Source organism: Chrysochloris asiatica, unplaced genomic scaffold, assembly GCF_000296735.1.
Source record: "Chrysochloris asiatica unplaced genomic scaffold, ChrAsi1.0 scaffold00207, whole genome shotgun sequence".
Lineage (NCBI taxonomy): Eukaryota > Metazoa > Chordata > Mammalia > Afrosoricida > Chrysochloridae > Chrysochloris > Chrysochloris asiatica.
In genome coordinates this window covers 2,774,481-2,792,532 of record NW_006408725.1, presented here as the reverse complement: position 1 = coordinate 2,792,532, position 18,052 = coordinate 2,774,481, and the positions used below count along the sequence as shown (strand labels likewise).

The following is an 18,052-nucleotide window of genomic DNA, read 5'->3' as shown; positions in this document are numbered from 1 at the left end:
TATTTTTTCATTTGACTCGGTAAAAAGAAAAATTCCAGTTAAAATCTGGTAACAAATTGAAAACCTGTATACCTGCTAGCGAAAACGGAAACAACTCTTTGACGTTAACGGCGAAGAAAATAACATTGAAACATGCTTCTAGAAGTTTTTCTAACAAATTCCAAATCATGAGAGAAAGAGCAACACGTGAGGAAATTCACAGCCAGCTGCTATTAACGGTTGTGAACCCCTCGGGTGAAGCGTGAGTTGCAAGACCGTATCCTTGGGAACCACAGTTGACACCTGGGTGAGCAGCCGGCGAGGCAGGGGTTCACAGATCGTCTTTTGCGCCTGCGCGTAGTTTCCCAGCCCTCGTAGAGAAGCCCGGATGGTGGACGCGGAGTCTTGTAGTTGCCATGGCAGCCCGGTCCTGGCTATCGCGGCAGCAGGTGCTGGGGTCCCCTGCGTCGAGCTTAGAAAGAGGATGGGAGAACTCCCCTGACCATCTCTGTGACCCCCAACTGCTGCATCCTCCACAGGCAGGAGGGGACATGGAAGGGAAGGATGATGCGGAGCTATTTATGGTGGGAGAGCGGGTAAAGGGATGAACATCTAGTATAGCTGGGAGGAAAGGTGGGTAGAGGACCTAGGAAACAGCCTTCTTGTTGGTACCCTGTCTTCTTTCCAGGCCCGGGGTCCACGGATTCTGGTGCTGAGAGGGAACCTTGACAACGTCTTGGTTCGCTATATATGAGGGAAACCCTTCTGAGGCTACATGAAGACTCTAAATCTTAGCCATATTCTTCCCCCTCTCAAAGTTCTCGAATGTTGAAAGTAATAATTTTGACCCTGAAGGGGAAAGGTCATGCCTAATGTTAACTTTCATTAAGAGGTGCTGGTATTCATTTAGTTGATGGAATCTTGGGGCCGTGGATACAAGTTAAAAGCGACAACTAATGTTTGTAAAAGATATATTTTCATGGTTTGGAGAGATGATTTTTGTTTTTATTTTTTGCTAATAGAATTGTAATATTGGGAAGATACAGGAGGAAAAATGGACCAGATAGTCTCAAGATGTTAAGATTGAGCTATTGCTTAAGTTGTTGTTGTTAAGTGCCGTCGAGTCGGTTCCGACCCATAGCGACCCTGTACAGGGTTTCCGATACTTATTTTATATTAAACGGCAGTTTTCTTGATATTCTTAACAATTCTCTTTGATTTTAAACATGCCTATGTTTGAAAGGCTATGAGATTAGGACAGGAGTCGGTGAATTGCATTAAACTATTTTTTTAATTTACTGAATCACCGAAGAAAGTTTTCAAAATTAGTATGCATATTGACTCTTACTAAAAGATCTGTCGTTACCTATCCACCAGGGGTTTATCAGACATCCATCAGGAGGAAATTACTTCCTTTCTAGAATTCTTTATGAAAATATGAATCTATTCTAAACCATTTATTTACACTGATAATTACTGATGGTAAGCTTTGATGTTTGACTATATGAAACTCAAATAGGGAATAAATGCAAGGTGATTTGGTTTGTGTAAAACGAATTCTTGTTCCAACATGTTGATTGTACCATATGGACGATACCCTGGGGATTAAGATTAAAAGTACTGAAGGGGATGGAATATTCTGTGACGCATTTCAAAAGGCTTAAGGGATTTGATAACAAGAATTTATCATTTATGCTCTTTGTTTACTTGGGAACCAGTTGTGAAGTGGTTTTTTTTTGTTTTAAGTTCTAGGGAAAGAATTACACTTTATATACTATTTAGACTTACTTCCATTATGGCTCCCCCCCCCCCTTTCAATCATGGTGTAATAGTACGATTTAATACTATTATACATTAACTCAATATGTTTAATTTGTATCTTTTTATTTTTATTTATTATAGTGATTCAATTTTTTTATTTTTAAATTTAAATTTTCACATAGAAGGGGGTGTTTATAAAGAATATCTACTGAAGTTGTTACACAACTATGTTTACAGGTTACGGAGTATTTTATAAAATTAAGGGGGAGTCCTGAAAAGTCCCATATAAATCTCATTCTTAACAGTTATTTATCATCCTAAAATAGTATATTTCAATATCCCCAGTCTCAAAAGAATGCTGGTTAACCTAAGGCACTTGTGACTGCAAAAAGATATATTATTTATGTATGTACACTTTTATTTTTTTTTTATCAGAGTGAGTTTCATTTTATTCAGTATCATTCATGGTGCTCCTTAATTTTAATTGGTAGATAGATTTAACTTGTTTTACAGCTAGGCGGTAGTAAATATACTTACTTAGAAATATTGATTAAGTTTCTCCAGTTCACCTCAAAATACCACTGACCTCAACTGTTGATTTACAAATTGCTGAAGCCTTACTCTGAGTTGTTTAAAAAAGTCCATTTTTGACTCTTAGTTTAAAAGAAATAAATAGCTACAGAAAATTATAATACAATTTTTGTTCTTGGGTGCTGTCAAGTGGTTTCTGACTCATAGCAATCCAGCGATCCTGTGCACAACAGAACAAAACACTGCCCCATCCTGCGCCATCCTCACAGTTATTGTTATGTTTCAGCCCACTGTTGCTACAGCTGTCAATCCATCTCTTTAGGGGTCTTCGTCTTTTTCACTGACCCTCCATTTTGCCAAGCATGATGTCCTTTTCCAGGGACTGGTCCCTCAGATAATATGTCCAAGTATGAAAGATGAATGCTTCTAAGGAGCATTCTGGTTGTATTTCTTACAATACAGATTTGCTTGGTCTTCTGGCAATGCCTTTTTTTTTTCCCTCTAAGTCCTGAATTTCATCATTTAGGCATTTATTTTTGGGTGAGCTTTATGATGGTATGGTGATGGTTATGTGCTGTGAAGTCGGTCCCGACTCGTAGCGACCCTGTACAGGGTTTCTGAGGCTGTAAATCTTTATGGGAGTAGAAAGCCTCATCTTTCTTCCACAGAACAGCTGGTAGTTTCAAACTGCTGACCTTAAGGTTCACAGCCCGATTGGTAACCACTATGCTACCAGAGCTCCTTATCATGGTATGAGAGAATCTAAAATAAAAGAAATCTTAAGAGTCATCTAGCCTAACCAATTTGACTAAAGTTTCAATTAGTTTAAACGTTCTTGCCATAGACATCAGTGTATGTATGTGTGTGTATATAGGGAACTGTTGACAGGGAACTCAACATTTCTATTGGCAGCTCATTTTTCTTTATTAGAATACTCTTAGTGTGAAATATGTAAACTCTGGCTTAATTTTGTTAAAGATTTCTCATGTTTTCCCAACTGTTAATACTAGTTTAACTTGTTGAAGTTATACATGCCAAACATTTAGGAGTCCTGGTGTGGCGCTGTGGGCTAATGCATCAGACTGCAAAGTCGTTTGAACTGCATTGTCGGTGGTTCAAACTCACCAGCTTCTCCTTGGAAACCCTATACAGGGTCGCTGTGGGTCAGAATTGACTCGACGGCACTTAACAACAATACTCCTTTACATCAACCAAAGTACAGATGCTCCTTAGAAGTCAGGATGGCAAAGCTTCATCTTTCATACATTGGACATATTCCCAGGAGGGACCAATCTTTGGAGAAGGACATTATGCTTGGTAAAATGGAGGGTCAGTGTAAAAGAGAAAGACCCCTAAGGAGACGGATTTGCACAGAGGCAGCAGTAGTGGGCTCAAGTGTAACACAAATGTAAGGATGGTGCAAGACTGGGCAGTATTTCATTCTGCTGTTCATAGGGTTGCTATGAGTTGGGGCCAACTCCAAGGCGCCTGGTATGGCACTGTAGGATAAGCACTGGTCTGCAAGGTCTGTTTGAACCACAAGGTTGGTCAAACTCACCAGCTGCTCCTTGGAAAGCCTATATAGGGCAGCTATGAGTCAGAACTGATTCAACGGCACTTGCAACAACAGCAATACTCTTTCAAAGCTCTGGTGTCGCACTATAGGATAAGTACTGGATTGTTAACTTCAAGTTTGGCAGTTCAAATCCACCCACTGCTTCTCAGAAACCCTATAGCTCAGGTCTTTATAACAACAATGATCCTCCGTCACACAGCAGCCATTTAAATATTGAAAAGCTGTTGCCATGGCATTCCTGAATGTTCTCTTCTATAGGCTAATATTTTCAGTGTTATCAAGTATTCCTTTAAGGCGTTTTACTCTCATAGCCTGCCTCTTTCCCTTCTCCTTCTCTTTTTTTTTTTATCTTTCATTCTCTAGGTTTGCTAACTTTGGAATATATTTTTGTTTTTAAACTGTAATGCAGAGAATTGAGCACAGTGCTTCCTATCAATCAATCAGTCTTACCCCCCCCCCCTCACCCCCAGTCTCAGTCTTAAAGCTCAGTTAGATTTTTGGTATTTTCTCATCGTTCTTTCAATTCTCTCTGAATCTACTTTTCACTAAAATCCCTCACAAGTCTTTTTCACACATAGGACTGAACCTCATAATGCTTGTGGAACTAGTGGAAAGATGTTTCCCCACATGATTTCACTACCATTTGACACTGAACAGTGGGAGTAAAAAAATGTAAATATCACTGTAGTAAAAATTTGACTAGATGGTGTAGTCACAGGTTTGGGGACAGTATTAAGAAGTTACATAAAAATTTTATAGATAATTAGTTGAAGTATAATGTTTCTCACTTTATGTCTTTAAAAAAATGTCATGTGTCATCTAATTCCAAAAGGATTTTTGGCAGTATATTCCTGTTGTAAGGAGCTCTGGTAGCATAGTGATTACCAGTCGGGCATCTAACCTCAAGGTCAGCAGTTCGAAACTACCAGCTGTACCGTGGGAGAAAGATGAGGCTCTGCTCCCGTAAAGATTTACAGCCTTGGAAACCCTATGCAGGGTCGCTATGAGTCAGAACTGACTCCATGGCATACTAACATTACTAGTATTCTTGTTGTAGGAGTAAGACCAGGTGTTAGGTGTTTGGGGCCTTGAAAACCTGATTTATATAGTTCCTTTGAAACTAAATCTAAAGTTCTATATAAATTTTAAAACACTGCTCTTTTTTTTAGTCTGTAGTGAAAAATGTATGGATTATTACTATCTATTACTATATTTGATGAAATTTAAATCTATATAATAATGTTCCCCTCTTTTCTTTTTGAAAAGTTAGTAAGACATCAAATTAATGCTGACCCCTTCCCTCCTTCCATATCCTTCTTCAAGAACATGCTGCAATGGACGATATCATGCACTTTCATGATTGTATGTTCTTTCTCATGTTGCCTTCTTTGCCTGAAATAACTGATGGGCTCTCCTACTCAATATTCAAAACCTATTTCAGCTTTCTCTATAGTTTCAATTTTAGACTGATTCCATTACTTGTTTTCTTTTTCTTTCCATAGTCTTCCTAGATAACTCATTTTATTTATTTTTTCATTATGGTCTTTTATTTATATTTGTCTTCTGTACTGAACTGTGCACCTCAGGACATAGGGTAGTTAAAATTTTTTTTTATAGGAACCTAGTAGCTGTTCAACAAATGATTGTTAAACCTGTATTTCAGATGTGTGTGTTTATGTTTAGTATGTTCCCACACATATACAGATGTATTATAGATAAGTATTTATATGTCTATGTGGTTTGAAAAGTTATGTCCCCTGCCCAGTTACCAAGGGTAAGAACTGACCTCAATTTCTACATACTTTAGCAAAGTTCTTTTAAAAATGGCTGAATTTGTATACCATCTTCACAAATAGTTACTGACTTTCATCTGACAAGCCTGTGCATGATCACTGTGTTCAAGCTAGTGCTAGGTAGCATAGTTCTTTTTCATGAAAATCCACTTTTTTTTACACTGAAAGAAGTTTGACTTTTGTAGAAATCAGCATTCACCATCATTGAGAATTGGTTATTAATTACTTAAGATCTAAGATTATAAATTATAGTTTTACTAGATAGCAATATGTGCCTGACCCAAGCCATGGTATTTTCAATAGCTTCATATGCATGTGAAAGTTGGACAGTGAATAAGGAAGACTGTAGAATTGATGCCTTTGAATTCTGGTGTTGGAGAAGAATATTGAAAGTACCATGGACTGCTAGAAGAACACACAGTTCTACGTTGGAAGAAATACAGCAGAATTCCTCTTACAAGCCAGGATGGCAAAACTTCATCTCTAGTATTTTGGACACATTATCAGGGGGGACCAGTCCCTGGACAAGGACATCATGCTTGGTAAAGTGGAGGGTCAACAAAAAAGAGGAACACCCTCACCCCAATAAGATGGATTGGCACAGTGATCGCAGCAATGAGTTCAAGGTTAACAACGATATTGACGATGGCACAGGACCTGGTAGTGTTTTGTTCTGTTGTGCATAGGCTCGCTACATGTCGGAACCAACTTGATGGTGCCTAACAACAACAGCATTATTTAGGGAAACTGAGAAACTGAGGATGGAAAATGATTTTTTATTTGACATGAAGAACTGTGAGTGGATGAGACTAAGAAAGTGAGTCCTCTCTCCTGATGTGGAAAGAATTTGATTCTTGGCAAGGGATGTAGAAAATCCTTCACTAAGGCCTCAGAGAATCTTCTTAATCTGCCATCTTCAGTCACTTTGTGGATTAGGATTTGGGGAATTTGAGGGAGATACGGTTTTTAGGAATGGTTGTTGTTGTTGTTAAGTACCATCAAGTCAGTTCTGACTCAGCAACCCCGTATAGGATTTTCGAGGAGCGGCTGTTGGGTTTCAACTGCTGACCTTGAGGGTCACAATGACCTCATGGTCCAGCACTTCATCCTGCAGCGCCATAACAAGACTCCTTAGGAATGGTACACCTATAGAAATACCTAATCATTATAAATTTCTCTTTTAGGGTATATATGTATATTTAATATTTAATGCATTGTATTTTATGTATTACTTAGCTTTTTCATGAAAGCAATAATCAATAATGCCTTATGTTAAATCTTACCTTCAGCATTAACCTCCATATTCGACTCCACACCTAAAGTGAGTATAACATACACAAGTGAACCTAAGCCCACTGCCATGAATCAACGTTGACTTATAGTGACCCCTGTATAGAGTTTCCAAGACTAAATCTTTGCAGGAGCAAGCAGCTTCCTCATCCTCCCATGGAGTGACTGGTGGGTTTGAACTGCCAATTTTGTGGTTAGCAACCCAAAGCCTAACCCACAGCACCACCAGGGCTCCTTACATATATGTTATGCATACTTTTAAATCTTACAGCATTATTCCCTTACAAAAGAAAAATGAATGGAAATAAAGGTATTGATTCAAAAGACTGTGGAGAGTATGAAGATGACTTTGAAAAGGATCTGGAGTGGTTGATTAATGAAAAAGAAAAGAACAGCGTCCACATAATCGAGGTATATATAAATTTGTAATTGAATTTATAATAATCAGCAGAATACTTTCTAATTCTTGTAGGATTTTATATATTTTATCTTAGCTAAACTCACAAAAATTCTTTGATATACATTGGGTATCATTATCCCCATATTAGAAATAAAGAAGTGGCGTTTCAATGCTGTACTCTAAGGCATAGAGTTGAAGTCCTGGTATAGCATTTTAGGATAAGCACTAAACCGATTTAGAGGTAAAACTAGACCTAGAATGTGCATGTAGACTCCACAGACAATTGCAGCAATAATAATTTGAAAAGATTATAAAAGCCTCAAATGATTAGCACTTGACCAAAGGCAGTGTGATCTTGTAATAGTTGTGGAGAGAAAGGATTCTGCTAATAGAACAAAATGCTGTTTTGAAGAATCCATTACAAGGAGGGAAAAAATTGGAAAATTGCTTCTGAAAGTGTAAATGGAGGATAATTTTATAGGTGAGAGAATGCTAAAATATGATGTTATCATTTACCTTTTGATACATTAAAAAACAAAAACAAAACCCCACAGCCATTGAGTTGATTCAGTTCATATCAACCCTATATAGGGTTTCCAAGACTGGAAATCTTTATGGGAGCAGACAGCCTCATCTATATCCCATGGAGTGTCTGGTAGGTTTGAACTGTCAGCCTCATGGACCAGTGCTTATAAGCCATCCAGTGTTTCTCCTGCAGTTCCACCAAGGCAAGGTGCATTGGCCTAAAAAATTTTTTTTTTTGATTTTAGTACTTAGTACTTGGCAACATCAAGTTCAGATTTAGAGTTACATTTTCCCTATAGTGCTATTATCACATATATGTATTTCCCTTGTTAAAATATACATATATTCATGATTATTAATTAAAATATGTATGAAGCATAAGCAAGAAGCATTTACACTTGCCTGTTTACAAAATAAATGATGTGTTGTTGTTAAATGCTGTCGTGTCAGTTCTGACTCAGAGTGACCTTGTACAGGGTTTCTGAGGAGCGGCTGCTGAGTTTGAACCACCATCCGTGCATTTCAAAACTTCCTTGTGGTCCAGTGCTTACCACACAGTGCCACACCAGTATTCCTAAAAAAAATTAATTATATGAATAGGAAAGTCCGTTTTTGTATCAGCCACATATAAGTGGTTGAAGAGTATCAGTTTTGACAGGAACAGAGAGCCTTATATCTTTTTTCTCTAAAGGTGGCTTACGGGAAGGAAGAGATTATTAACCAAGAATTAAAAGAGAACGAAGAAGAAATAGACTGCACCAAGCAGCTTTCTGATCCTGACAAATCTTTGAAGGATGAAGTTTCATCAAGAAGAAATGACTTCATTTCTGTGCCAAGTGTACAACCTTTGGAACCCATGTCAGATTCAGATAGTGAATACTCTTTCCAGGAATCCAAAGTGGAAAGCCCAAAAGACCTGGAGGAAGAAGAGGATGAGGAAGTAAGGAGATATATTATGGAGAAAATTATACAAGCCAACAAACTTCTACAGAATCAAGAACCTGTGGATGATAAAAGGGAGCGGAAACTTAAGTTCAAGGACAAATTAGTTGATCTGGAGGTTCCTCCACTGGAAGACACTGATGATTACAAAAATTGTTTTGATAATGAAAGTAATGTGTCTGGAAAGCTTTCACAGTTATGTATTTCCAATGAAATTACACAAGAAAATGTGCTCTTATCATTTAATGATACAAGCTGTGAAGAAAGCAAGGATAGGAAGATACTAGTAGAGAGAGATGGAAAATTTGAACTTCTGAATTTACAAGACATTGAGAGCCAGGGTTTTTTGCCACCCATTAATAATAATACCGAGAATGAACTTCCACCGTTACCACCCAGCTCTCCCAACTCTTTTGTCAATGGTGTTATGAAAGAAGAGTCTGTTGCAAAGACTCATGCTGTTGCTCCCTCATCAACAGGAGAACAACTGGCTTTTGTCCCTCAGCCACCAGCCAATCCCAAGACTCGTCCACACTCTGCTGTCAACTCAGATAGAAGTAAAGGAACTAAGAAATCCATTTACAGGACCCACTCTACAAATATATCTCCAGTGACTTCAACATATTGTCTTTCCCCTCGACAGAAAGAACTGCAAAAACAGCTGGAACAAAGGAGAGAAAGGCTCAAGAAAGAGGTGAGAACATAAGTAGACAGTATATTGAAAATAGAGTGTATGTATATTCACGTGTTACGAGTGCAGTGTGAATTGAAGTGATTATCAAAGTGTCCGATTTTTGCTTGTTTGTTTGATTTTACTAGTATCAAGCAATCAGTTAAGTGTTAAGAATGTATTTACGCAACAGACAGTTGTGATTACCTTGATTCTTTCCTGCTGGGAACACAAAGCAATATAAATAATGACCCATGATAGAACTAGAGGTCTTGATGGTGATTTGACCTACATCTTCCATTGTAAAGATGAGGCTGAGACATGAAGTGACTGCAGAAATTCACCTTGACATGAGATAGGTGAAAATCAGATGTCAGATGGAAAATTGAAGGTCCAGAGTTATTATTGTTGTTAAGTGCTGTCAAGTCAGTTCTGACTCAAAGCAAACCTGTATAGGGTTTCCGAGGAACAACTGGCGAATTTGAACTGCCAACCTTGCGATTCAAGCTGATCTTACGGTCGAGTGCGTATCTGACAGCATACCAGGACTCTACAGAGTTCTTGGAGGTTAAAAAAACAACAAAAAAAAAACCCACTGCCACTGAGTCAATTCTAACTCATAATGACCCTACAGAACAGAGTAGAACTGCTCTTTAGGGGTTCCGAGACTAAATCTTTATCAGAGCAGCCAGCCTCATCTTTCTCCTGTGGAGTGCCTGATAGATTTGAACCGCTAGCAGTCCAGCGCTTAACCCATTGCAACTCCAGGGACCAACAAGTAGACTGTAGACTTGGTTATAATTATCTTATGTATGTGTGTGTGATACATCTCCTATGCCTATAATTCTTTGATTTAGTTTTAGTCTAAGAATAGAGTTTAAACAAAATGTTTCTGAAATACCACATGGCATCACAATTTTTTTGTGGTTTGGGGTTTTCCTCTTCAAAGAAACCCAATGCATTTTATAACCGATCATTTCAAGTACTTACAGTGAGTTTTCTCTAAGTTATTAGGTCAGTGCCCCATTTCTCTGCCTCCTGGACACCTAAGCATACACAGTGCCTTAACTGTACATGTAAAATGTCAGCAGACTCAAAGCTTAGTTGACTTTTACAGTTAGAAGAAACCTTAAAGATAATTTTGTAGGTTGGAAAACTTTAGACTAGAAAGGTTAAGTAGTTTTACCAAAGTCTCTTAGCTTGTTATTGTTGTTGTTGGTGGTGGTGGTTGTGGTAGCTGTGGTGGTATTTGTGTGCCATGAAATCGGTTCCGACTCATGATAACCCTGTATAGGGTTTCTGGGACTGTAAATCTTTATGGGAGCAGAAAACCTCATCTGATGACCTTAAGGTTAGCAGCCCAACTTGTAACTACTATGCTATCATATCTCCTTCAGCTTGTTAGTTGTTGCTGTTAAGTGCCATCGAGTCAGTTCCAACCCATAGTGACCCTGTAAAGGGTTTCTGAGGAGCGGCTGGTGAGGGAACCATTTACCTTGCAGTTCACACCAACTTTGCAGTCCAGCGCATTAACCCACAGCACCACACCAGGACTTGTTAGTTGTTGGTATTGTTAAGTGCCATCGAGTTGGTTTCAACCCATAGCGACCCTGTATAGGGGTTCCAGGAGCAGCTGGTGAGCTTGAACTGCCGACCTTGCAATTTAAACAGCTTTGCAGCCTGGCACATTAACCCACAGTGCCACAATAGGACTCTAGGACTTGTTAATGTTGTTGTTGTTGTTAAGTGCCATCGAGTCATTTCTGACCCATAGCGACCCTATATAGGATTTCCTTGGAGCAGCTGGTGAGCTTGAACCGCCAACCTTGCAGTTCAAATGACTTTTCAGTCTGGCATATTAGCCCACAGCGCCACACCAGAACTCGAGGACTTGTTAATAGCAGTGTTGAAATTTAAATTCCATTTTTCTTAGCATTCATTGTAATTTCTATTAATGAGGTTCAGGTAAATTCTACTAATGAGGTTCAGCTCTAGCATTTCAATCACAAATTCTCATTAAATTGTTGTTGTTGTTAAGTGCCATCAAGTCGGTACCAACTCATAGTGACCCTTATCACAACAGAATGAAACACTGCCTGGTCCTGGGTCTACCTCACAATCATTGCTATGCTGAGACCATCGTTGCCACCGTTGTGCCAGTCCATCTCACTGGGAGTCTTCCTCTTTTTCTCCGAACCTCCACTTTACCAAACATGATATCTTTCTCCAGTGACTGGTTCCTCCTGATAATATGTCCGAAGTAAGAGAGACAAAGTCTAGCCATCCTGGCTTCCAAGGAGCACTCTGGCTGCACTTCTTCCAATACAGATTTGTTTGTTCTTTTGGCAGTCCATGATACTTTAAAATTTTATCTTCCAACACCATAACTCAAAAGCATCAATTCTTCTATGGTCTCCCTTATTCACTGTCCAGCTTTCACGTGCATATGAGGTTATTGAAAATACCATGGCTTAGGTCAATCGCACCTTAGTCCTCAAACTGACATCTTTGATTTTCAACACTTTAAAAAGGTCTTATGCACCCCCCCCTCAGCCCCCAGTCTCCGCCCGACATTGCCCAGTGACAGGACCTAGCTTCCCTCTCCCAGCATCTACTGACTCCTTCCTTCACAACCAACAAATCAAGTGAACACTTTATTATTCTGTCTCCCCCTCTGTGCTTTATCTTTTTTGTTTGGTTCTAATTAATGAAAATAAAAGTTTCTAAATTTACGTTTTTATAGGGGGGGGGAAGGTCTTATGCAGCAGATTTGCCTAATGCAATACATTGTTTGATTTCTTGACTGCTACTTCTGTGTGTGTTGATGATTGACCCGAGCAAAATGAAATCTTTGACAACCTCAATCTTTTCTCCATATATATGGATGGATATTGTTTATTTGTTCCATGGTGAGGATTTTTGTTTTCTTTACATTGAGATGCAACCAATACCGAAGGCTGTGGTCTTTGATCTTCATCTGTAAGTATTTTAAGCCCTCTTCACTTTCAGCGAGCTAAGAATCTTCCTCCAATTCTAATACCACGTTTTTCTTCATATAATCCAGCTTCTCGGATTATTTGCTTAGCATACAGATTGAATAAATATGGTGAAAGAATATAATCCTGCTGCATACCTTCCCTAATTTTAAAGCATTAGGTGTTCCCTTGTTCTGTTCAAACAACTGCCTCTTGGTCTATGTACATGTTTCTTATGAGCACAATTAGTATTGCAGAATACTCATACTTTGCAATGTTGACCATAGCTTGTCATGATCCACACCATTGAAAGCCTTGTGTAGGCAATAAAGCACAGGTAAAACACATTACATAAGAAGATGAAAAACAAAACTATAATTATATATAGTCTGTAGGGTGCCAAGACAGAAATGTGTGAAAGGTTTCATGCTTACTTAGTTTTGCTCACTTGACCACTAAAATCTGAACTCTGTCACTGTTTACTTGGTTCAGGTATATGTTATTGTTATTAAATGCCATCAACTGTGTTCCAACTTATAACCCTGTGTAGGGTCCTAAGGAATGGCTGGTAGGTTTGAACCTCAGACCTTGAGGCTACCAGTTCTGTGCATATCCTACAGTGCCACACTAGGACCCTGGTTCAGGTATATAATAATACTTAAAAGGATTATTATATAATACTTAAAATGAATTCAATACTTTAACTCAGAATTTTATGACAGTATAAAAGAATTTGTTGAGAATGATTCAGCTGTGTAATGTTTGTGTGTATGTGTGTCCATTTCCATAAAAGTTTTACAGACTGTTGGTAATTTTGAACTGGTGTGATTGGTGATCACCTTGATTCCCTTTTCTGAGGCTCCACTCTTTTTATTGTGGAATGCACTTTCTTCATGTTAGGATCCTCAAAACACAATTTCCCTTTGTTCATGTACTTACTAAGGGATGTTTTAAGTGCTAAGGGTTTTAACATGATAAAGTTAGTTTCAAGGAAAGACTTTCCCTTGTTGTTTTTAGGTACCATTGAGTTGGCCTCCAACTCATAGCGACCTATGCAAAACAGAATGAAACACTGCCTAGTGTGTGTGCCATCCTCACAGTTGCTCATTGCTGCTACCATGTTGCCAGCCTACCCAACTTGTTGGAGATCTTCCTGTTTTACAATATCTTCTACTTTACTGAACATGATGTTTTTCTTTAGATTTTGGTCCTCCTAAAAACGTCCAAAGTATGAGAGACAAAATCTTGCCCTCCTTTCAACTAAAGAGCATTTTGGTTTTACTTCTTGCAACACAGAACTGTTCTGTGGACGTCCATGGTACTTGTAATATTCTTCTATAACACCATAATTCAAATTCAGATTCTTCTACAGTCTTCTCTTTTTATGTCCAACTAAATATTTGATAGACTGGGATACTATACTCTATCCTTAGAGCATCATTTCAGTGTTCGCTTTATACTATACACAAACATTTCCTCTGGAGAGATCTTATCATATATATCTGTGCAAGATATCCAAAATCATTTTTGTAACAAGGAAATATATGAATAAATGTAAAGTTTAATAGATCTGGTTTTACATATATTCTATGTCCTTAATTTGGTAGACTCGTCTGTTTGTTGTACTATGGTGGTTTGCATGTTCTGGAAGCTATGATATTTTAAATACCATCAGGGTCACCCATGGAGCACAGGTTTCACCTGAGCTTCCAGATGAAGACAGAGAAGGAAGAAGGACAAACAGACTACTTCTGAATATTTAGTCACTAAAAACCTATGAATAACAGTGGAAAACTGTCAGTACCAGAACACTGAATATTGAAACATGATGAAAAGCACCAGAATATTGTCAGATATAGTGCCAGACGATGAGCTCCTCAGGCTAGAAGGCACTCAAAATACTACTGGGGAAGAGCTGCCTCTTTAAAGTCGAGTTGACTGTGATGACGGGAATGGAGTAAAGCCTGCGGGACCTTCATTTGCTGATGGGGCCAACTCTAAATGAAGAGAAACAGCTGTAAACTCCCATTAGTAATTGGGACAAGGAGTGTACAAAGTATGAATCTAAGAAAATTGTCAAAAATGAAATGGAACACATAAACATTGATATCCTAGGCATTAATGAGCTGAAATGGACTGGCATTGACCATTTTTAAATCACACAAACACATGGTTTACTATGCCTGGAATGACAAATTGAAGAGGAATAACATCACATTCACCGTCAAAAAGAACATATCAAGAATTGTATTGAAGTAAAATGCTGTCTGTGATAGGATAATATCTATATGCCTATAAAGAAGACCAGTTAATTCCACTATTATGTACATTCCACTTAAAGACCAGTTAATTCCACTATTCATATGAACCAACTATTCCACTATTCATATGAACCACTATTCCACTATTCATATGAACCAACAAGCAAAGCCATGATGATGAAATTCAAGAATTCTACCAACTTCTTCAGTCTGAAATTGATCAAACATGCAATCAAGATGTATTAATCATTACTGGCAATTGGGATGCAAATGTTGGAGACAAAAAGGAAGGATCGGTAGTTGGAAAATATGGCCTTGGTGATAGAAATGGTGCTGGGAGTTGCATGATAGAATCTTGTAAGACCAATGACTTCTTCATTGCAGATACTTTTTTTAAACAACATAAAAGACATCTGTACACCTGGACTTTATCAAGTGGAATACACAGCAAATTAACTGCATCTGTAGAAAGAGACAGTGCAAAAGAACTATATCATCAGCCATAACAAGGCCTAGGGAAGACTATGGAATAGAGCATCGATTAATTGCTCATATGCAAGTTCAGGCTAAAGCTGAAGAAAATTGAAGCAAGTCCACAAGAGCCGAAATATGACATTGAACACATCCCACCTGAATTTAGAAATCATCTCAAGAGCAGATGTGGTGCATTAGACACTAATCTAAGATGACATCAAGAACATCCTACAGGAAAAACCCAAAAAGTCATTAAGAAGACAAGAAAGAAGGAAAAGACCAAAATAGATGTCAGAAGAGACTCTGAAATTTTCTGTGCAGCTCTTTTTCCTCCTCACTTCTTCCATTTGCTTTAGCATCTCTATGCCAGAGAAAATGTTTCAAAGGGCAGTTCAAGAAGACAAAGCCAGGGGGGTGGAGAGATGGTAGAACAAAGGGTAGGGAGTAGCATAGTTCTGGTGTTGAGGAGGGCAATACACAAGAAGGGCAAGGGGGTGGAAGAACAAGGTAGATAGGTGAACACTGAGGCAGATTTGCATGGGCTAAATGGGACAGAGATACATAGTGATGTATGCTCAACCTTGGAATAACAGGGCTCTGTGATACAGGCATTGATCGAGGCATAGTCTAAAGAGGGGAAATAATGATAAGATGCTTGACTGTCATATGAATATTGTTTTTCCTTGCCCATTATTGTAAAATAAACACTTGAGTGGGATAGAAAGGAATATCAAGAAACATGATTACAGAAGGCTTGGAAGCCTATAAATGATTGGAATACCTAAAAAAGGTTCTAGAACTTTCCCAGTGAACTAGGCTTTTTGCGGAGCCTTTGCAGTGTGTAGTTGGAATCCTGAGCCCCATCTTGAACCTTTTGAGGTGGGATATTCCCACTTGAAAGGACAAGCCGACCTGCCTGGAACAGCTAGAGCAACAGAAAATACTTCTTGAAAGAAAGATCAGCAGGAAAAATAAAAAATGACAGTCTGACTGGCTACCACAAGAATAAGCAAGTTGTTCGCCGGGGAATTATCATGGCAAGCAATCAAGTTCCTTCAGAACAAACCCCCCTCCAAGACTGAAACTCAAAGGAAACACATGAGCAGACATGTGAGCTTGCTGACGACCATGTTGGTCTACTGGTGAATGGAAGAGGGGGAAAGGCAACAGTGAAGAAATGGGCTGAGTTCAACCACCTTCCATAGACTCCCGTTGACCTGGAGATGAGAGAGAAGAGGAAGGGCTGGTTGGTCCAAAGTGTGGTAAGAACTGGGGACTCCTGAGTCCATGGACAAGGACATAGCTATGGAGGGCTAGAGCTGAGAGTGAAGCATTCTGCTGATATGAAGTGAGGGGAGATACACAAGAACACCCAAATTTGCAGATAGTACCCATTTGACTTAGCCTTGATGGCTTGATAATCAGAACTCAACTAGAGGAAGATTAAAAAAAAAAAAAAATTATGATAAAAGAACCAAATGTAAAATGCTACAACTTGACCTATACTTATGGATGTAGTAGCTCAAAATATCAACAGAGAGGGAAAGAGTCTTAACATCAAGTATCAGTGTTATCCTTTCTGTATACAGAGTGGATAAGGACAGGCAACTTAGACATTGGCTACCTAAAATGAGGAGGCAATAAAGTCACAAAGTGACTGGCTTACAAGTTTTCAAGACGAGTTTAGTCTCAGAGTGTGTGTGGAAACATAGAGTCCCCACTGAATAGTTTTTTTTCAACTTGTCTAGATGAGTCTGGTGAAGAGATGGGGATAAGATTCTTATGGTTTAGTAGTGAGCAATTGTTATCATGACTAAATTGCAACTATCACCACTGTAAATGTAGAAGTTTTGCAAAGAAAAAGCGAGGAGTAGTTCATCTTGCAGTCCAGGAACAGAGGACATGTGGACCATCAAAGGAGAAGGGCATGAGCGGAATGTGGAACCCTATCCAGAGAAGCAGCAACACCAGAGATGGAGGCAGAGATGAGGGCATGGAGAGAGAAAGCAGCTGAGGACTCTAGATTCATGGAAAGAGAAAGGCTGTGTGCTGGCAGCCATGAGGCAGGCTTGCAGAATGTGTCCTTTGGTCGTTTAAGTTATATATTCCTGAGTGTTTTTGTGTACACACACACACCCCTCAATAAAAGCAGAGAGAATAGAAGCAAATACTGTTGAATGATGATGCATGGAGGAGATTGTAATCATTGCAATGAAACGATGGTATAAAACCAATGTTCTTCCATGTAAACTTATCACTCAATTCACAATAAAAACTTTAATAATAATTTTAAAAAGCCAAATATTATAACAAAATGCACAAAGACCTGGAGTTAGAAAGCCCAAAGGGAAGAAAATGCATTTCTGAAGCTGAGGGAACTGAAGAAAAATTCAAGTCTCAACTAGACTATTGAAGGATTCCATGGGCAAAATATTGAACGATGCAGAAAACATCAAAGAAAAGATGGAAGGAGGAATACACAGAGTTACTGTACTAAAAATAAATGATTGATGTTCAGCCATTTCAAGAGGTAGCATATATAATCAAGAGTCAGTAATATTGAAGGAAGAAGTCCAACGTGCATTGATGGCATTGGCAAATTGACACTGGAAATTGATGGAATAAAAATGGAAATCTTTCAACAAACTGATGCAGCACTGAAGGCACTCACTCATCTATGCCAAGAGATATGGAAGACAACTATCTGGCCAACTGACTAGAAGAGATCCATATTTGTGCTCATTCTAAAGAGAGGTAACCCAACAAATTCAGAAACCTTTGAACAATATAATTAATATCCCATGCAAGTAAAATTTTACAGATAATTAAAAAATGGCTGCAACTGTACATTTACAGAGACCTTCCAGAGGTTCAA

At 38.6% G+C, this 18,052-nt stretch overlaps 1 protein-coding gene across 1 annotated transcript in view; it reads left to right on the top strand.

Annotated features, from left to right (window-relative positions):
- The first annotated feature begins 7,224 nt into the window (after positions 1-7,224).
- Positions 7,225-18,052, top strand: part of CCDC181 (coiled-coil domain containing 181) — a 41,977-nt gene continuing 31,149 nt past the window's right edge. Inside the window, exons 1-2 of the mRNA XM_006872653.1 lie at positions 7,225-7,341; positions 8,547-9,491. Coding sequence (XP_006872715.1) covers positions 7,225-7,341; positions 8,547-9,491 — 1,062 coding nt within the window. The remainder of the gene's footprint in view (positions 7,342-8,546; positions 9,492-18,052) is intronic.